This window comes from Eumetopias jubatus, unplaced genomic scaffold (assembly GCF_037043125.1).
Source record: "Eumetopias jubatus isolate StellerSeaLion01/CBP00866 unplaced genomic scaffold, mEumJub1_p1.0 scaffold_16, whole genome shotgun sequence".
NCBI lineage: Eukaryota > Metazoa > Chordata > Mammalia > Carnivora > Otariidae > Eumetopias > Eumetopias jubatus.
In genome coordinates, this window is record NW_028274822.1 from 2,489,375 (window position 1) to 2,511,145 (window position 21,771).

A 21,771-nucleotide genomic window follows, 5' to 3' on the forward strand; every position below is an offset into this window, starting at 1 on the left:
TTGCCTTGTCCCTTAAATACATCTGAGAACAGCTGCCCTGGTGAACCTTTAACTTGAGAACAAAACATGTCGACTTGGGTGTGGCTGTGAATGGCCGATGCCCAGAGGGTGCCCCGCCATGGGGCTGGAGATGTTCTTCAGGTTAGTTTTCAGCACCCGCCCCCCCCCCCCCCCAGTGCACACCAGCATTCCAGAGGAGGCCTCAGGGCTCCCTTGTATCTCTGCATGTCGGGCAAGCAAAGCCTCAGGATGATCCTTTTCAGGCTGTTTGCATAATGGGCAGTGTAGGAAGACAGAGATGGTGTCTCCCTCCGGAGCAGATGGATGGCAAGTGTACTGTCTCTTATAAAGCCTTCAGGTTCCCTAAGCCGAGGTCCCTCTCCTACAGCACAACCCTGCACACGTGCAGACGGCCATCTAGGCCCGTTCCCACTGACCTGTCAGAGCTGGGACTTGGCTTCCATGGCCTGTAGGAACCTGCGGGAACTGCATACCCAGGTGATGAGATGCTGGGACTGCTGTGAGTTTTAAGCCATCAGTCGTCTCAGACCCAGGAGTCTCCTGTCTCCGGTGTTCAGACAGCATCCATGACACTGGCAGGTCAGCTTGTTAGCTTGCACGGAGCTCAGATCTCAGATTCTTCACCACTGTCAACACCGGCCTGGTGTCAGTCCTCTTCAGAAAAGTAGATAATGCCAAAATTTCTATTTTATGAACCGGTCTTATACTCTAATCTTGCAAAACATCATGAGCATTATAAAAATTTTATGGTGAATCACTGTGTGATTTTTTTTTTCCTAGGGATCTCAGAAAAAGTAGGTGTGATGTGTTTCCTCCACTGAGTACACACAGCGATGGGACTGGGGTTACATACCGCACACTTTATTTTACTAAACACGGGTCTGATCTTGGTTGGCTTGATGGTTTTCTGATTTCATTTCCAAAGTGTCCACTTTGTTTGCTGCACTGTAAACTCCTCCAGGCAGCCCTCTGTCTTGTCCCCAGCCTGAGTTCCAGCATAGTGTTTGAGTGGGAACCAGTGAGTGAATAGGAACGTCATCAGGGAACTCAAACCAGATAATACTCCCTGAGTCTAAGCGGGTGATTCCTAACTCAGGTTGTATGACGTCACAGGAAATGTAGTCTTTTTTTTTTTTTAAGGTACTGCGGACTTCTCAAAATCAGTTCTTCTTTTTTCCTTTTTTAAACAGCCTGTGTTGGGCTATGCCTCGAAGTCTCACATTTTAAAATGGTCTTGAGTTTAAAATGTCACTTTAAACATACTTCAACATCTTTCCTCTCCTGGTATGTAGTTTTTAGTTTGAATTGGACCTTCGTAAATTTTATGACTTTTTAAAAAATGTGACTAGAGGGTTTTCCTCTCCCATAGACTTTTTAATTATCTTTTTCAGAAATTGTTACAATGATTGTAGAAACTTATCCTCTGGGCCATTTCTCCTAAAACTGTCACCTCCAGACCATCAGTCTTTCAAAATTCCAAGGCTGACTAAAAGCATATTTGTACTTACAATTTTGCATATGTGTCAACAGCTACACCTTAAGAAAAATCTTTTACAATGGCTGCGATGCACCTGAATCATGGGCTTTGTCTCCAGGAGATGACTGGACAAGATGGATACAAAGTTACAATTAACTGAGCAGAGCAGTGCCTAAAACATTAAACCCAAATGCCCGCATTTCAGTTTGTAAATGGCTTTGGTAGGTTTCTCTCAATTTCATCCTTTGCTGCACCACTTGGTTCTGGTGGAGGCAACACTGAATGGTACTTTCTGGGTGATTGGAGAAGGTGAACCTTGTGAATTCCTGGGTCTGTCTCTCCTCACACGGAGCCTAGCACAGGACCCACACTGGCCGCCAAAGAACACTTTGCTGCTTAAAGTTTAGAAGTCAAGGCCAGGTGAAGTCATTTGCTTTGTTGTTGTTGTTCATGTTTTATCCACAGAATAAATGAGAGTGTTCACTCGTTTGTTGTAGATTAGGGGACTAGAAATTCCTTAACACCAAAAAGATGCATTTTTTTCCCTCTTCTCTCTTTCACTGTTCAAGTTCATAACATCCAGAGCTATTTTTGCTACATCTAGGGGGACATGTGTTCCTTTCCTGTGGCTTCTGCAGCAAAGTTCCACAAAGTGGTGCTAAAAACATCAAGAATTTGTTCTCTCTCACTCCTGACACCAGGAGTCATCAGGGTTGGGTCGTCTGAGGGAGACTGTGTTCCAGGCCTCTGTCCTAGAATCTGGTGGCGTCTAGCAACCCTCAGCTTTCCTTGGTTGGGGACACATCCCTCTGTTCTGCTGGTACATGGCCTTCTCCCTGTGTCTCTGTGTCTAAATTTCCTCTTATAAAGACACTCATCATTGGGTTAGGGACACACCCACTGCAGGATGACCTCATCATAACCAGTCACAACTGTAGTGACCCTCATTCTAAACAGAGTCAACATCCCAATACCAAGGGCTAGAGTGTGAACAGATCTTTTTAAGGGGCCCAGTGTACCCCAGAACAGGGAATGGAGTTGGTGGCTAACTGTGGAATTTGAGGGGTTGTGGGGATGGAGCTTCTTGCACTCTCATCCACAGCAGCAAGGTGGGACACCGGAAAAGTCACCGACCAAGGGTCAGAGGCCTCTGAAATAAATGCATTTTGTTTAAAAACGAAAAGGCAAAGATTCTGTGGCTCGGGTAATATGTTAAGTACACAGATGGGTGATTGTATGATGTCACACTGGGTGCTAAATTTGCCTTTTCCTATCTAAATAAGCAAAAACATGTCCAATACACGCATATAAATTGATTAACATCCAAAGCTATTTGTGCTACATCTAGGGGGACATGTGTTCTGTAAATTGGTCTACATGGAGGATTTATATGGGCTTCCCCCCACCCCAGCCCCGAGGTAATGGAGTGCCCAGGGAACCTCCCAGAACTGAACTCCACACTGGGCGGTGACTCTTCTCCATCTCAGCCGCGCAGGGCAGAGGCCATAGGTCAGGATCAGTGAATGAGCCAGTGACAGACCTCAGGGGATGTTGACGTGTGTTGATGCGTGTCGACATGTGTTCATTTCCTGTGGCTTCTGCAGCAAAGTTCCACAAACTGGTGCTAAAAACATCAAGAATTTGTTCTCTCTCACTCCTGCCATGAAACCTACGAGGTTTCATTTTGCTCAGTTAAAAGAACATTGCAGAGCAAAGTATTTGTCATGTATTTTAAGAATGGATGGTGCCCAATGACAGTCAAAAACCACCCCCAACACTCTCATGTGTCAGTTTGAAGGTCAGCATTGCTTTTCCTCAGCTTGTCAGTGTGAGATTGTCAGGGAACCTCAAATCTACAACAGTGAGAATTTCAAGTGATACACAGGAATTTACAGCAATTTTGCTTTGTTTTTATTGATGCTTTCCAACTACTGCAGTTTTCGGAGTATTTATAAAAAGCCAGACTCTCCCCACTGTGACGAGAAGATGACCAAGATCCTCCAACCCCACCCCACCACTTGTTTGGGGCAGACTTTTCCATGTCTTTCGGTATGAACTACCTTGTGCATCAGCAGTGGGAGAACCAACCAGAGGGCCGGCCTCTCAGCCACCTGCTGTGCCTTTGACCCCTCTCTGGCCTTGCTGCCTTTTGGCCAGATGCTTCTGGAATGCTAAGGGAAAAGGGAGTGAACAAAATGTGCCAAGGGCATGGCGTGGACCAGGCGTGATGCTCAGCCTTGATGATTAAAGACCAGCTGGTTGCAGGGAAGGGCTCAGAGCAGACACAGGCATGCGGACCCTACCACAGGCCACGCCAAAGGAGGTGACTTGACCTTCTGTCTCCCAGGTGGGGGGCCCTGGACTCCCCGGACCTTCTTAGTGACACCTCATGGTCCCCGGACAGTGGGAAACAGTTGAACTCCATCCACTCTCCCTGAGGCTGTTTCAGGTCCAGTTTGGGAGTCTTTGGTTTGACCTAATTAGATTTCTCTTGAGTCTTGTGAAGCCAGCTCCTCATGGAGAGCAGACGCTTCACCTGACTTTGATGGGGCATCCACGTCATTAGTGACTGGACACCCTGCGCCCTGTTCGAGGGTCTCTGGGAACCTCTTTGCCCTGCAGGTAACATATGTGATACCTGATCTCCCTCATTTGAAAGTCAGTGTTTCTTTAGGAAATGCAGTATCCATACTTATAGTTATTTGTTTTTGAAGATTTGATTATTGGAGAGAGAGAGGGAACACACATGCACAAGCCAGGGGGTGAAGGCAGAGGGAGAAGGAGAGAAGGTCCCAAGCAGACTCCCCGCTGAGCATGGAGAACGATGTGGGGCTCGATCTTATGACCCTGAGATCATGACCTGAGCCAAAATTAAGAGTTGGACAGCTAACCCACTGAGCCACCCAGGTGCCCCCACACTTACATTTAAAGAGAAATTAAAAACACTTCCAACACTGAAGTCCGTTCCATCCCAGCGTTTCCTGTTCAGGATGGCTGCCCAGAACCTGAAAAGACAAGCAAATGCTGTCTGCTCAGCTTGCCCCTGAGAGCAGTACGGACGAGAGACCAAGGCCCCCGAGGAGAAGGGTGGATCGAGCGGAACAGGGCCCTCTTCATTCTGCAGGAGGACAGGAGGGCCCAGACACTTGGGGGGCATCCCCCAGGGAGCAGAGGACCTGTTGGCTAAAAGGGAGGTTTTAGTCACACAGGAATGCAGCCTGTTGAGTGACAAGATTAGGCACTTAATCTAAGGATGCAGCAAATTGCTTTATTTATAATGAGTGTTGTATCGATGTTGTTGAATAATAAATCTCATCTGTATTTAGAAGTATTTTTAAATCAACATTTATAAGAGTTTTCTTGTGTTTTCCCTGAAATTAATATGGAAAAGTAAGTGGATTCTTATATAGGCCGGCTCTTGCATATTTAGGCTGATGGAAATGAACATTGGCACAAATATTATGAAGAAACCATAATTGCTTGAAACACGTTTAGACACCGGGAGTCACAGACATGATTTTAGAATCGGGACACATTGGGGCAATGACACTCTGGGTCCCGGGTCACGGGGACTGACCCTCTTTACATATCTTGAGTGTTTTATGTTTTGTCATTTACAGGAAGCTCCTATTTCTCTACCATGAAAATTCCATTACGTTTGACACACATCATCTTGATTGTGTTTGTTTTGCTTGTGGACATTTTGCTTATTGAAAATGTGTTATTCATAAGGATATATTTTATATTCGTGGAAGAGCAACTGCATCGGGTCTTAGAAAAATCTTTTTATTTGGACAGAAATTAGTCAGTGGATTTCCCAGGGCGACGTGTACTTTCTGCACGCTCCGTGGGCTCATTACTCAGGAGATGGGAGCAGGCGGGGTGAGGAGGCTGGAGGTCCTGTCTGTCTTCACGCCTCCCCCTGGCCCCCGGGGCCCCTTCAAGGAGTAGACAGCGGACGCTGTGTTGCTACAGTAGAGCAGACTGCACCGGGCGCGGGCTGAGGGTGCTGACCATCGCTTCGCCATGATGCCCCACCAACCCCAGCGGGGATGGCGAGGTTGTGTGACCGTGTCGTTGACCTCCAGTCACTGACAACAGAGTGATTCACTTTAAATGTCAAGCTTTCGCTCTCATCTCTGAGCCTCAGCAGGAATTTACACCAGGAAGGATTTTACGCTGGCGGGAAGATGTCACCAGTTCTTCCTGGAAGACACTGGGAACCGTATGGGGCATCCTGATTTTAAATGTTGACGCGTGAAAATGTGCACCCACGATGAATAAAAATGTCAGCTAAATTGTATTGAATTAATTCCTTCTCCAGTAATCCTTATTTTGTACTAAGTGAAGGATACGACATTGAGGTCAGCCTCAAAGCAAGGTGTGGAACCAGGACACGTGACCAGAATCTCCAGCTGATGGAACAATCTATCCAGAAGCGTTCTCTGGCCCAGGTTGTACTCCCCTCCAGAATTAAATAGGGAGATACAGAAAAACGCATTGTAAGCCACCTTTGGCTTCCTCTGTTGAAACAGAAGTTACCCATTTTAAACATAACAATGGGATGGTTTTCTCTCCAGCACCTGCTGGGCGCCAGGCCCTGGGGAGGTCTGGGGACAGAAAGGGTTATAAGGTAAGGTCCCTGTTCTCAGGCACTTTGCAGTGTGGTGGGGAGAGACGAGTGAGTCCGTGGGGAGTCTGCAGTGGGGAGGAGCTCAGACCCTCCTGGACCCCGAGGGCAGGAGGCTGGAAGGGGTGTTCCAGGCACAGGGGCAGCTTGGTTTCTGTTGTCCTCTGTCCCACAGAGGAAGCTGTGAATGTTTACTCCAGTTCCTGGAGACCTCCTGTTTTCCTGAATCCCCAACAACGCTGGAGATTGTTTTATTCTCATTGTTGTCAACATGCTAGAAAACACCATCTTTGCCCTGTTTTGCTGCGTAGCTCTTCGATCGCTAGTGACCGGACCGAACACACTCGTCACTGTTGACAGGTACTTGATGAGCCTGTCGGATCTCCGTCCGGGAAACACCAAGTCAGTTTATTGACAGTAGCTTCACTGGTGAAGGTGGCGGCGAACCTCTCGCCTCCTCCATGTTTTGGGCGTTAATGATCATCGCCTCTTACATGTGTAACACTGGCTCTCAGGTACTTGTGGGAACAAGACCACAAATGTTGCTTGGTGGGGTCTCACCCGTTCCCCCGCTCCTGCCTGCCCAGTGGTGGAATGGAGACCCCACACTTGTTTGGGGTGGAGGCTTCCAGGGGGGCCTGGGGGACAGAGATGGGGAGCAGAGCGCCTGCTGCTGTGGGTCCGGAGGGCTGGCCTCTGCCTCCCCAAGGCCACCGAGGCCCCCGCCGCCTGGGCCTCGCCTTCCCTCCCACCTGTGGGCTGCCCGCACGTGCTCGTCCCTACCTGGGAACCCGTCTCGGTCTGAGTCAGACCTTCCCTTGATGGGATAATACTTTATGGCTTCCTCACAAGAAGACCCTATTAGTCAAGACAGTTTTTGTTGCAAGTGGCAAACCCCACCCAAAGCCCCGAGACCTGGCAGGGAGGGGGCAAGTACAGAGACCGGATGTCCTGGCTCAGGGGGACGCCCGCTGGTTTCGCAAAGGGCCTCTCTCTCCCTGCACCGCCGCCCTGCAGACGTGCTGGCCCACCTGGCCCAGGGGGAGCACAGTGCTGGTCCCCAGGAGCTTCTACACAGCTGGAACCAGACCTTGGGGCCACGTGCCCACCCTCGAGCCTCCCAGAGACCTGCCAGAGCAAGGGAGGGGAGTCCCTGGAGGAGGGGAGCAGGGAAGCGGGGCAGGTCCAACACACCTGCTGTAAGACAAGGCTCGGGGACAAAGCTGGGGGAGATTCTCGGCAGCTGGGTGCCAACGCCAAGAGAAGGGAGGATGGTCACCTTTGTTCCCAGAGTTTCCATTTTTATTTAACAGACACTCCTAGAACAGTTCCTATGTGCCAAGTGTGTTCAGAGCACTTACAGACACTAACTTTCTTAATCCTCGTTACAACCACAGCATGCAACCGTGCGGTATCAGTATTTCCTCTCTTTTATAGAAAAAGAAACTGAAGCACAGCGAGGTTAAGTGACTTGTCCAAGGTCACACAGCCAATAAATAAGAGCCAAGCCAGAGCATACTCCCAACTAGTCTGCCCCAGAACGCACAGCTTTAGCAACTGCCTGCTCTGCTCTTCAGGAGAAGAGTGCACAATGGGAAGAAGACCTACTGCTTGGTCCTGGCTGGAGACTCAGGGAACGAGGGAGGCCTGGGCAGAAGTGCTGCAGAGAAGGATGCGGACCAGAGAGAGGCCGCGGGGAGCGGCGGGCCGCCCAGAGCCGCGTCTGGGCACGTCCCCTTGTGCGTGTGGCCCGGGAGCTCTCGCGGTGCTGGTCCTAACGGAGGAAAACACAGACCAGGTCGATGGTCAGGGCCAGGAGCCTGGTGGCACTCGTGGGAGTAACTGAGGTGCAGGGCGCGCGCTCTGGCCATGACGGCACGTCAGACGGCGCTATGTGGGCCGCGTGAAGCCCCCGCCAGGGTTCCTGGTTACCGGACCAGAGCAAGACGCAGAGCAGCGTGCGGAGCAAGGCCTCACGGGGCTGCTGGGGTGGTGCGGACATGCCGAGGGGCGTGGGGATGCCGAGGGAGGGCTGCAGGCAGGCCTTTACGCTTTCGGGTGGGCCTTTTGCGGTTGCATTCCCCGTCACACTGATGAGGTACAATTGATTAAACAAATAGGAAGAAACTAAACCATATCTACTCTGTGCCCTTAAAATTTAAACTTAAAAGGAATGTGCACCCTGGTGCTGCTGGTAGGGCTCCATCACCGAGCAGGGGGGAGGCCGGGGGGTCAGCCCAGCCCAGCACGTGGCACCCAACCCCTCCTCTGTGGACTTGGGGCACCGCGTGGGCATCGGCATCGATCTCTGCCCCCAAAAGGGCCCGTTTTCGCACCAGGGCTGCCCTGCCTGGCTTCCAGGCGGCCAAGGTTGGAATTCAAGGAAGGCAGGTTCGGTGTCAGCTCCTTCCCGTGCATCCATCCACCTGCAACCCAAAGAGGGACAGGGCGGGCGGGCGTGCTCCCGGAACACATGCATGATGATTAGCTGACATGTTTTATCCCAGGTGTACTCAGTTCTTTTGAATGAAAATACATACCCTGGCGCAAGAGAATGCTTAGAGCCCAAGCAGAAAAAAGAGGCGGGAATTCAGAATCCTCTGCAGAAAACCCACCCTGAACTCAGAGACTCTCACAGCTGGACGATGAGCAGGGGAATGGGATTATCTGCCGCAAAATTTATAAGAAGAAAAATGTATTACAACTATCTCGTTGATAAAGCAAGCATCTTAAGAGAGGGTCTTGTTCTGTTTTGTTTCCAGGACGGAGAAACCGGCGCAGGAGAGTCTGACAGGAGGAGGGACGTCCGCCGGCTCTCCCGGGAGACCTCGGAGGACAGCGAGGTGTTCGGTATGTGACAGGAAACCAGAGGGCGGGGCTCCACGTGTGCAGATACACGCATTTGGGGAAGGTTTTAAGTTTTTAATCACATGAGTAATCTACGAATCTGTTCTCAGTATTGAAAATGCAGAGTCCGTAGGAATGTGGGGTGAGCCCCCTCGGTCAGCCTCCGCCGTCCGTCCTCCCCGACGTGACCGCACAGGTGGCCGGCGGCAGCTGCCCCGTCTCGCTCTGGCTCTCGTGCTCTGTGCCGTCTTGCTTGCAGGCTCCAGAGACTTCCCGGGTGCGGCCCTGCCGTGCCGTAGTCTCTCCTTATCTATTTGACCATTGTGGGTGGAAAACCTAATGACGCCTATAAAACAGAACTAACAGGGAAGTGGGACTGTCCCAAAGCCCAGGTATTTCAGCCACAAAGAATGACTCAGGAGGTACAATTGATTAAACGATTAGGAAGAAACTAAACCGTATCTACTCTATGCCCTTAAAATTTAAACTTAAAAGGAATGTGCACCCTGGTGCTGCTGGTAGGGCTCCATCACAGAGAAGAATAACCGTTTTCTATAAAAGTTTACTTTTTTGTGGAGCCCGCTGACATACACGACTTCCCTGCATTTCTGTGCTCCCCCAAGAGAATGAATGAACGAGTTCTCATTTGATTTTAACATTAAAAAAGATCACCTTTCCCATGTGACCACGATGCTCCGTGACTTGCTCACGATCACGCGGCTGAGCGAGACACGGTGAAGATCTGTCTGAGTGCCCGGCTCTGTTCTCTCCTCCAAGAATTCCCGGAGCCGCGGGAATGATGGGGCAGCATGAAGTGTGCCCAGACCCTGAGGGTTCACTGGCATGTCGGAGGGAAAGGGAGCGGTTTTCTGGCTACTGAAGTGACTGTCCCTTGGATGGTGTCGTGTGCCTGCAGGTTATGATGCTCACGGCAGACAGGCCTCCTCACCACGCTCCCTGGCCCAGCCGCGGCCTACTTACACAGAACGGGTTTCTTAGTGCTTTCGCTTCTCCAGCAGGAGAAGCCACCCCGATGTCTTGTTCCTGATTTGCTTGCTCTTTTTCAAAACTCCCTTCTGTTTCTGTGATTCCGTCCTGAGTAAACACCTGTAATGACAGAAGTACCACTGCCCGCTCTCTCAGTATCTTAAACTGTCATAAAAATCAGCATAACCCAGAGGTGCAGAGACTGAACACAATGCAGATCAGTTTAACGGAAAGCAGTGGGGTCAGTGCGAGTAGGAATCGGCACTTGCCCGGTTACACCTGCTGCACGCTGATGTTCCTGGGAACTGGGTGGGGAGGGGTTTGCCAGAGCGTTGTCCGCTGCCTCCCCATAGCAGGGCCTCCATTCCTCAGGGGCAGAGGTACCAGAGGGGAGAAGAGACCAGCACGCAAGGGTGGGCGCTGCTGCAGGCGTTCTGAATGCAGAGGGAAGGCAGTCTGCAGATTTGAATTGGGCATCTGAGTGTCGATGATTTCGAGAGTAAATCCGTCTGCGAACCTCTAAAATAAAGGTTTCTCTGGACTCCTCTCAGGTCCCGTATTCCAACTCCATATGTATATTAAACACATAAAACGACAGAATAAAAATGTCCAATTTTAGGTTTCCTATATGACAAGAGAACCTTTTAGAAGGATTTTGGCTAAGCTTACGTGCGTGGTTCTGGGCTCAGCAAGCCTGACTAGTACAGACCAGGGATTCCTGCAGAGCTGCCGGGCATCTGCTTGTGAACTTACGATAATCTCCCACTCCTGATGCTTTCCTGGAATCCAGAGAAACCCCGGCCTGAAGGGGCAAAGTGACGAGGGAAAAAGAAGCTAAACAGATCTCGGCTGTCAATCTTGACTGCATAATCTCAGAAAATATATCTGAGCATTCTTTTTAAATTATGAAATGTTGTACAAATGTCACTCCAAATGAAATCAGCAGCTGCCTCCCCCTTTTCCTGACGAGACAGAAGTTCCCTGAGTACCACAAAAAAAAACCCATGCTTTCTTGATGTTCTATGAACCCTGAGTCATCGGCACCCGTGTAGCGATAATCTTCAAGCTCCTGGTAATCATGTTGTCTGCGTGTCAGACGATTGGCCCTTGTCCTCTACCTGAGACATTTCTGCAGGATCTAGTCCTCAAGGTCTCTGTGAATGTCAGGAAAGACCGTTGTCCTTCAGCTGGTTGGAGTCCTGGCTTAGGGGCTGGTTGGACAGAATTAGAGGGGCTCAGGGAGGTCACAGCCAGGGGCAGACTATGGTAGGTGCCCTGAGCTGCTGGCTCACACGCTTCAGGCTCAGAATCACAGAGTACACAGCTACAACCAACCAGGCTTCCCCCATACCTCCGTGAAGGCCGGAGCTGATCGTGTACTTAGCAATGCACTGGAGACTTGTATTTACTTTTTCATTTCATGGGAAAATCCCAGTGAAGGATTGTTCTTGATCTAAGCGAATCACTCATTAGAGCACAGTTCTAAATCTCTTCCTATAATGTTTTTTCTGACAGTGTGTGGTACTTAGGGCTGTTTGCCTGGTTACCCAAAGAGGAAGAAAACACGGTAGCCTAGAGAACCACGTGTTGTCTGAGCTTTGCGGAACCAGGTCATTTTGTGGTCGGCCAGTTATTGAGCTTTTTTTTTTTTTTTGCACCGTGCACCCACACATGTGTTGTACACGATCTTCGTCATTTGAAAAGCAGTCAGCAAGGAAGGCAGAATGGTCATCCCCACACCTCCCTCCAGAGTCCACTGGCCATAAAACCAGGGCAGGTGAGGCAGCCGAGGTGAGCAGAAGCCTGGGGTCTCCCTAAATTATAGTGACAAAGGAGCAAAATCCCCCAAAAGAGGGCACCCCTGCTCTTTCCAGACAAGTGTGGCTCCTTCCAGACCGGACCCACATCTCCAGAGTCAGAGCAAAAGGAATGAGTACCCAGCACATCAGGTGAGCTCGAGCACAGCTTTGCCGGATCCCAGGGTCGTGAGAACATCGCCTCCCTGCCTCGGTGCATAACGGCGCCCATGGCTAAGTGAGGGACGCACTGCACGTAGGGACAGACTCCTATGGAGCATCACGGGAAAAACTTTTACCAGCTCAGTGCTCAAATAATGGAGATAGAATTATCTATGTTTAATGTTCAGCAAGAAAGTACTCATATTGGAAACACTGAAGTTTATACAAGGATAATCTATTGAGGATAAATACGTGAGTAGGTGTGTGTCTTTATTTCACAAAGCTTGAGTTAGCTCACAGTAAGAAAACACAGAAACAATAAAATATAGAAAACATAAAGTCGAGGTCGAGTCAGGTAAGACCACGCATGTGAACCATATGGCACCTGCCAGTAGTTGAACACAGCATTGAACCTGCCCCAGGAAGACGAGACCCAGTCCATTTATTTCTCATTTTACGTAGGAGGTAATGCAGCTGCACCACGTTAGCTGTCATTTCCGCCCGTGCACGCATCTTCTTGTGTCTTGGTTCCCTCCCAGGTAGGCAGGGGAGAGAAGAGAACCCCCCAGAGCGAACGAGCAAGCTCACAAACGTGCACCTGTAGGGTGCCCCTGTCCCCTACGGGGACCGACAGAAGGGGGTCTGTGTGCATTCCTCAAAGGAAGCCCAGCTGTGTTTAGCCAGTTGTGAGAACTTTTCTCCGGTTTCAGTTTGTATCACAGATGATCGCGTGGTAGTCAACAACTCCAGGGAACTTCCGTGGTAGCTGCGCTGATGAGTTTCATAGGCACAGTGTAATAACTGGACAATGAGCTTCCTCACACCTCGGCGCTCTGTTTGAGGCACGTGTTCCGCTTTTGGCCTCGCCTTGGCGGTGTCCTGCGTGGCTCGTGCACTCCCTTCCTCCAGGGACTGTAAGGGACGCCCCTGTGGATGGGGAGGACCTGCCAGAACGTGTGCAGCTGGGGGTAATGCTCTACCACATCTGGAAAACACTCTCTCCCACAGACAGATGTATCCCCTGAGAAGTTTCACACAGCACTGAAAAAAAAATCATTCCTTTTTTTGTTTCCAAGAGCCTTCCATGAGAAGATCTTTTTGAGATGCTATTTCAAGTAATATTTGTATTTGATCAACCCTGATTATTGGACTAAGCTACAAAACTAGTAAGAAACGGTCATGATGATACAAAATTCTATCTCAACTCAGTAATAACTGAAGGCCAGGAATCCACCCTCGCTTTTCCTGTGGACCCTCGTTAACTGTCCCTCCAGGTGCCCTCCAAGAATGGTTATCGGCAGCCTGCTCTTGAGAATCGTGGGTGCTGGCTTTAATTTATTGCTAATGATGGTTTGATTGCTGCCTGAGCCTGTTATCTATATCTAGGCCAGCAACAGAATCAATATTGAGCGCGTCTTTGGGGCAGATATAAATCATACAGTCACAAGCCACAGGCTGAGAACTTGAAGGAACGTTCGACGTCATCCGGTCTGACCCCCATCATAGAGATGAGCATCTGCCAGCCAGGAGAGAGGCCACAGGCCACGGGGACAAGACCGTAGCTCCTGCTCTTGGCCCTGCCCTGAGCACCCCAGGACACATCGGCTTATCCTCGGCGGCCCTTGGAGAACAGAAGCAGCTTTCATTTCTGTGGTTGACAGATGTTAAAACAGCTACACAACAGGAAACATTACTCTGTGCGTTTGCCTGACTATGGTACTTTGTATCTTTCAAACCCACACCTGCGAGGGTTTGCATGGCCTCGTTGTAGTTCCCAGTCAGCCCCTGGGGGGCGCCCCTCTTTGCATTCTGGGAGCTTTCCTATGTCTAGCCAACAGCTGCTCCCGGCAGGTGGGGGGGGCCAGTGACTGAGGGCCCCTGTGGTGAGGGTGGCTGCCCCGAGCCATGGGACGTCTGGTTGTATGTGACTGTGTGGCAGCCCCCCCTACGAGCTGCTGGACGAACGTCCCGGCCTCTAGTTTACACCGAGTAACCCAGCGTGTGGACTCCAGGCCTCTGGCAAGACATGCAGCCTCCAGTGTCCCGTGCAAGTGGGGGTCCTAACAGCTGACCTCTCAGTTGTTGTGAGGAATGCACAGCATCAAGAAAAGTTGTCCCGGGCGGAGCTTCTCAGGGAGGAGGCAGTGGCCGTGTGCACGGCCACCCACGGTCTGCCTCCGGGGCGCACCTGTCCCCGAATGTCTGGCCTCCCCAGCGACACCCATCCCGCCTCAAATAGTCTGCACACGTACATAATATTTAATTGTATGTGTAGTATTTGAATGTTAGATGTGCGGATCGTGTGCTGTTTTCCCTGAATCTTCGGCTCTGAGGCTCGTTTTCCAGACCCATCGTCTGAGGAGGGTAATGGGAGAGATGATAACGGCCGGTGCCCGGCGACAACTGACGCGTTCGGCAGGACCCGGAACCCCTGTCCTCGGCCACGTGGGCAGCTGGGAGGGGTGTTGGTGCTCCTCTGCGGGCAGCGCTGGTCTCTAATGTCCCTGGGACCCTAGCAAGCTTGTCTAGCTCCTGGAATAGGCACTTACCCACTGACCTACAGGCCACCGTGGTCCACCATCGGCACTCACCTGCATGATTCCAGGAGCCCCACCTGGCCCCTGCTTCCGTCCGGACCCCCGCCCTCACGCCCGCCTCCTCGAAGAGCACGCACCCCTCCCTGCCTAGAGCCCCACCACCCTTGCCACAGTCGGTGGGCCCCTGTGGGCCCTGGGGGCCTCCGACTGCACCTCCTACACTCCCCTTCCTCCCTCACCCACCTGCTCTCTGTTCCTGGAGCACAGGGCCTTTGCACGGGCTGTGTCCTCCCTCTGGAACACTCTTCCCCAGACATCCGGGCAGCAAGCCCCCACCCCTTCCCGTCTGGGCCCAAGTGTCTCCTTCTCAGGGATGTCTCCTCTGACCAGCTACTTAGCAAAGAGCTGCATTAGGACGGGTGGGCTTGCCCCCCTACCAAACAAACACCAGAATCTCAGAGCTCCATGTCCTGCCTCTACCCGTGTCAGAGCCCAGCAAGGTCAGGCAGCTGTGCCCCAGCAGTGACCCAGAGAGCCAGGCCGCTGCCGCTGGGGGGCAGGGGGCAGCCAGAGGGTTACATATCTTGCAGGGAGACAGCATCCATCACTTCCACTTAGGCTGCCTGGGCCAGAAGTGGTCCTGCGACCCCAGCATACAGGCCTATCTCACGGCCCTGTCTGGCCAAGGAGGGGAACCAGGATAGGGAGACGCTGCCTCCCGCGGCCGGGGTTTGGCTCACCGCGCACTGCGTTGTCTGTCTCCCTGGTGCCCATGGAAGGGGAGCTCCCCGTGGCCAACTGTCTCCTTGTGGAGCATTTGGTGACAATGCAGTGAACCGAGGGACCCAGTCACCCTGCTGCCCTGCCCGCTCCTCTCTCTAAGGCAGACTTGCAAACCGCTGTATTCTGAGAACAGTGGCACCCAGACAACTCATCCTAAACCTGAGCTGTTTGCTGCTGAGAAGCTCAGCTTCGGGGCCGCTGCTGAGTGAGTGATGTGCATGAGCATCGTGCATCAGAACATGTGTGTGCATGTGCTCATGCGTGCCCGTGGGTGCGTGTGCATGGGCATGGTGCCTGTACACAGGCCTGTGTGGGTAAGTGTTCTTCCCACCGGCAAAATATCTCTGAAACTCTGCAAGTTGTTTTTGTTCTTTGAAATTAGGAATTGCTAAGACTACTTTCATTCCAGCGTTTTCATAAAAATGGTCTGTCCGTAGATATGGTTTGTAGTTTTTCCATATAAATTCCCCATAACGGTGAAACCCTGGGCCACGCAGCTCTGGTGGGGAGTGGCGGCTCCGGGTGAAGGAGCTCGGTCCCACCTTCTGGTGCATCGTGCGGAGACGGGCGCCCCCACTGACTGCGAGGAGGGGCGGGGCCCCAGCGACACGGGTGCGGGGTGCCGTGCTGGGCATGTCCTTGCCCTCATGGCAGGCCCTGCTGGCCTCTCCGCTCCCCGAGGCCTCGCCGGCCCATCACAGCAGGGCTAGCGTTGGCGGCTTCTTAACAGCCTTCTGACTTCAGGAAGTGGAGTGTGCCGTCTTTCACATTCTAGAGCCGAGGGAGGTTTCTGCACGGTGGGCATGGGCTCACACCGTTCCCAGCACCTCCCCGCGCGGTCTGCAGGTGAGGTCAGGTGATGGGGGCGGGGGACGTGCTGCGCCGGGAGGGAGGCCGGGGGGCGGGGGTGCAGGCACCTGCGGTGGCTGAGTGTGTGCCGGAAGGCGGCTCTGGGTCTGGCAGAGGCTCGCTCCAGGAGGGAACTTGCTGGGCATCCGGAGGCACAGGGGCCTGACGGTGGCCCCCCCCATGCTCTTAGCCCACTGGGCCTGGCCTTCACCATAAAATGGGCGGCTAGGAGTCACTTGAGGCCATCCAGGCCACAATAGGACGACTGACAGACTTCCAGAACAAAAGGGGAACACAGACCTTACAAATAGCAGCTGTGATGGGTTTCAGCCAGTGGCCCGCGGTGGGTCCCAGCTTGAGGCCCGGGGACGCATGACCCTCCTGGCCCCTCTCCGTGGACCCCTTCATCTGACTCGCGGCTGTGTGCCTGACGAACGAGCATGTTTGGCTCCATCAGTAAAAGTTACCGTTTCCCACTTGGCCTCACCCCCAGCCTGAACTTGCAGGCTGAACCCCGGAGCTGCAGGACAGCGGTGGACCGTCCCCTCCGGAAGCCTCCGCCCCTGCGAATGCGTCCAGGGGCCTGGGGCCCGAGGACGGGCCCCGCTGGTGGGCAGAGCGGCGCTCACGCGCCCCTCTCCGTCACCCTCCCGTACGCCTCTCCCACTGAGGGCGGGGCTGTGTGTCTCTGCCATGAGTCCATACAGGGTGAGCCTCCCCGCTTCCTCACCTCTACCAAGGGCGTTACTGTCGATGCTTTTTAAACTGAAGAAATGACGTGTTTAGAAAGGAAAATAAAAGAGCACACTAGGCTCTGGGTTTAGCAGCGCTGCTGGCCAAATGTGGCCAGACTCACAGCTGTCCCTACCCGTCACGCCGACTGACCCCGCTCCTGTCCGTACCATGGCCGTGACTGAGTCCCGCTTTGCAGTTGCATTCTGCCCGGTTTTCTCCTTGGAGCTGCGGTGTGTGTTGTGCCAGGAAGGCTGTTAGTGGTCCTCAGTCCTTGCTGTTCATCCCGCAGCTCCCTGGCTCGCAGCCACTAAAGGGTCACGTGAAAGGAGGTCCTTGTTCAGCCCAGGCTTTCTGCTCTGAGTGGAGTGTCGCTGCTGGGCCCCCCAAGCCTCCCCGTACACACCCAGATCCAGAGAAGCCGTCCTACATCTGTCTGGCAGGTGATCGCCTGTACCAGTGATGCTGGGGGCAGGCGGCTGCTCATCGAGGTGATGAACGCGGCGGGGTGCCGGGAAGTTTGAGCTTGTGGCCCGGGAGGTCGGAGGCTGTTAGAGTTGGCGTGTTCTTCGCCAGCAAGTGAAGTCCAGGTAGTTTAGGCACATCCTAACTGGAATGTATTGTTAGATGGACTTGGTGCATTCAGACCATTTTTATTTCAGGACTTTCCAAATTACATAAAGTGTACCTAGGAAGGCACTGCTGCCTTTCTCCCTGTCTCTCTAACACCAAGGGGGGCTTACCCATGCCTCTAGCTGAAACCTTTTTTAATTTCAATTACTTCAAAGAATCACGTCTTAATGTTCAATTTCTTTTTCCCGGGATCTTTAAGAGCCGAAGACATGAGCAGGTGTTACAGCCAGCGGTCCCATATCTGGAACGTGACGCTGTATCAGAGCGCGGCCCGCCACAGGTGGAGAGACAGGGCTCCGGGACACCTCTGTGAGCTGAACACAGCAAGGACTCCCTGAATGCTGTGTGATCTCGGGGGGATCTTAGGAGAAGATTTGTCCTTTCTGGAAGCGGACGCAGCCCCAACCACAGCGGCGTGGAATTTGATGCACACACTCCTTCCCACGTGCACGGACACACGCACACGTGCTCACACTCACGCACGGAGGGAGGGAGGGCAGGGCTCCCCCGAGCCACCCCAGCTGGTTCGGAGGCCGTGGGCGGAGGTCGGTCTGTCTGTGCGCAGGCACGGCGGGCGGGCCGGGGGCACCTCGCGGCTCCGGACGCGAAGAGTGAGCCCCGCCTGGCTGTGCGCTGGAGCGTGTGGGTGGAGGTCTTCTGGCAGCTTCGCTGCAGGCCCCCGTTGGCCTGGACGGAAGACTGCAGTGCTTCCGTATTTCAGTGCGGTCCGGATGCCAGTGCCCTGAGGGCCTGCAGAGCGGAGCGCGGTATTATTGTCCCGGCACCGTGGGCTGGGAAAGGAGAGCAGGAGGTTTACCCTGCGGGACATGGGCGCCCCCCCGGCCCCGCGTTTCCCTCCTGCCCAGCAGGTTCTGGTCTTGGCTTCTCCCCTACGTAGGACTCCACCTCATTATGCAGGGATGCTGCTCAGTCCCCCAAGTCATTCTTCCTCATTTTCATCAAGACTGAACGAGAGAAATGAATATCTGCAATCGTGTGGGGGTGAGGAGTTGGCCGGGGGAGTGGGGGGAAGCATGAGAACAAAGGAAATCGGGGAACCGGAGACTGCCCTGTAGGTCGGGGGGCGGAGGCCAAGGGCTCAGACGTTAGGAACACAGTCATGTCTTAGGCACACACTCCTTGGCTTCCAGTAAATGGTCCTTAAAGTTGAGACGCCTGGGACGATCAGCAGCACTTTGACTCACTCAAGGAACTGTCTCTCTGAAATACTGCACAAACGCGGCATAAATTCTTCAAAGGTGGGAATTTCTAAGCCACCGACACAGACACTTCACTGAGCAATGGGTTCAGCTGGGGTCCAGTCATGGAGTGTGCGGGGAAGGGCCCGGTAGCTTGCTCTCGGCTCCGGCAAAGCTTATAAAGGGGGAAAGTACGTACTTTGACATTCAAAATATAAGTAGAATGCTATTTTTGTGCTTCAGAACCCTAGTTTATTTTCAAAAATGTGAGTTTTCGAGTCTTTATTTTTGCCACTGCTTCTCTCTTCAGCAAGATTCTCGAGCCGGGAGAGAGATGTTCTTTGCCAGCTATGCCCCGATGAAGCAGCTGTTTGCAAGCCTGGAAACGCTGCTTCCGTGGGGCAGTAGGGCTCGGGGAGATGTAGCTTCTCCAAGGCAAGAGAGGACAAGAATGCGGGTAGAATTGCTCAATGAGAACACGTGGGTTTTGTCGTTGCTGCAGTTACCCTGTTTAGGACATCAGCAGTGACAGCGTCCACACTCAGCAAAACCCAAAAGAGTACTTGTTTCTGTGGCTACAGGAGCGGGCGTCCCCCGGGGAGGCGAAGGTGGTCGGGGGTTCCGCAGTGACATCTGCATGGGACCAGAAGTGACGGGGTGCAGAGGCGGGACTGGACAACAGCAGTGACCCTTTCCTGAAGGCGAACACATCTGAGCTCCGACATCCTCAAATGGGCAAAATACTCCTTTCAAACCATCTGGCATAATTTCCAGGCCCCACTGGAGCTACCTCCCGTACTCAGAGCCTACACTTGCAGGAACTTCAAAGACAGAAAATAGACCAGTGTTTTCTTCCTTCGGGTTTGAATGGGGACCAGACTAGGACGCTCTCCATTCTGCATCTCATGTAAGTGCAGGGGGACAGCAGTGGACCAAACAGTGGACACTCCTGGACATTGCTTTTCAACCAGCTTCCAATCGTGACTCTTGCTTAATAAGTGGGTGTTTTCTGCCTTGACCTCCTTGGGCCTCACTACTGGCACCTGTAAGATGCAGACTGTCATACCTGCAGGGCAGCGATCTGGGGGGAAGGAAGTCAGTAACACAGTGGTCTCGGCATGAGGACACGGGCTTGTCCTGCCTCCCCGCTTCCTCTGGTCATTGGGCCCCTTTTTGTTCCACTGCAGCCCCCTCAGCCGGAGGTCATAAACACTTTTGCTGCAGCATGCTCCTGCCTTTCCCCCACCAGCAGGTCATCCCCGGGATGCTCCGGAGGCAGGAGCACACAGCACTCTTAACAGCTGGAGGACCGACCCCACCTAATGGGGGAGCCTAGAGGGCCACTTCTCACCTGCTGCTTGTCGAGTGCACCAGTCCCTGCAAGGGGATTTTCAGTGGAAGGAGCGTGTTTCCAAGTGGAGACAGAGGAGTTCAAAGCAGAGAAGCCAGAAGAGACACCTGCTACACTTAGATCTTTAATTCTCAAACCGACAGCATCCTTCTTGCTGGCACTGTTTGGTGGTCGCATTTTAGAAAATTAATTATTAGAGTTCTAGCTTTTTAGTTGTTTTCAGTAGTCCTGTGATTATAATTTTTGCTCAGAATCTTCTGACCAGTAATAGATCTGATTATTTCATTGCATGACACCCAGAGATGTTCTGGTAGATATGTAATCACCAGCTAATTTGCTGGCATTCAGAATTAAATACTCAACATGTTTTAACTTCTTTCAATTGCCTTGAAAATCTGAGCATATGCCCTTTTGTCTTCTGATTTCTTTTCTGTTTTGTTGAAAAGTTATATTGAAGCGATACCACAGTAAAATGGAGACCTCCTTAATTGCTTTCACTTTCAACGGATTTATGAAGATATAATTTACATACCCTAAAGTTCACCAGTTTTAATTGGGCAAATTAATGCTTTTGGTATATTCACGGAGTTGTGCCGGGTCCACTGTAATCTAATTTCGAACCTTGTTGTCACCCCAGGGAAAACTACTGCCATGGGCAGCTCCCCATCCTGCCCGCCGTGTCCAGCCCCTGAAACCACGAATCCTCTCTGTCTGTGGCTTTGCTGACTTGACACTTGTGGCCTTTGTCACCGGCTTCTCTCACTTAGCACAGTGCCTTTAAGGTCTGTCCAAGTGGGGGCGACGGTCAGTGCTCCGCTCCTTCTTTTGGTCAGCCCCTGATTTGTCGGTCCGCTCCCGGGCTGGTGGAGGTGTGGGATGCTCGCTCGCCCCGCTGTCGTGAACTCTGCCGTGGCGGCTCTTCTCTTCACGGTCTCCGGGGGTGCAGGTGCTCCGCTCTCCGGCCGTACGCCCACCGTCCGTGGCTTTATTTTGTTCGTATGTTGAGCTCCAGAGGGCAGCGCTGTCTGTGCACACAGTCATTTTTATTCTACCATTTGCGTGTGGGTGTTTATCAAACCCCGTTCCACTACCCAGGGGAAAAGTGCATTTAGTGTCTGATTCCCTTCATCGCTGGAGATGTCAGGCTCGCAGGCAGCTGAGGAATATTTTGTGGCATCAGAGATTTCTTCTCCCACCTCCAGGAATTGTGGTCATCGTTGGATGATTACCTTCAAGTTCAGCTCCTCTAAGCCGATGCTTACCGACACTGAAAACGTCCCCCCACATCCTCCAGAGCTGCCCCTCCCTGCACCCAAGGAACAAGACCGTCATTCAGAATCTCTGGGGACCGTGATCTGCCGCATGCCCCCAGCACGTCGAGAGGGGCTGCCCACCCCAGACTCTCAGTTCAGCGGGGACAGCTGCTGTTGGGAGAGCTCAGAGGCAGCGGTTTGCCACGGGATCCTCACAGGCTCTGAACTCTGCGCCTCTGGGCCCGTCCTGAGTCTTGCCCTCACCTCCAGTAAACTGTCCTGCTCTGTTTTGTGGGGGAGAGTGGGCCAGGGGTCTGAGGCACTCCAGTGAAATTGGGTATTTTGCTCCTACAGCAGTAAGTTTCCATGTCTGTGAATGTCCCAAAATAGGATGACAGCCTCGGCAGGAAACATCTCGGACGCTCCTGGGACGGGAAGTAGCTGCAGGCCTTCACGTTGCCACTAGGAACGTGGTGAAATATTTAACAGATCAACACGGACAGAAATGAGTATC

The 21,771-nt window shown here is 52.6% G+C and overlaps 1 protein-coding gene across 1 annotated transcript in view; it reads left to right on the forward strand.

Annotated features, from left to right (window-relative positions):
- MBP (myelin basic protein) overlaps window positions 1-21,771 on the forward strand; it is a 116,790-nt gene that overhangs the window by 38,893 nt on the left and 56,126 nt on the right. Inside the window, exon 3 of the mRNA XM_088019538.1 lies at window positions 8,891-8,978. Within this exon, the coding sequence (XP_087875664.1) occupies window positions 8,891-8,978 (88 nt within the window). The remainder of the gene's footprint in view (window positions 1-8,890; window positions 8,979-21,771) is intronic.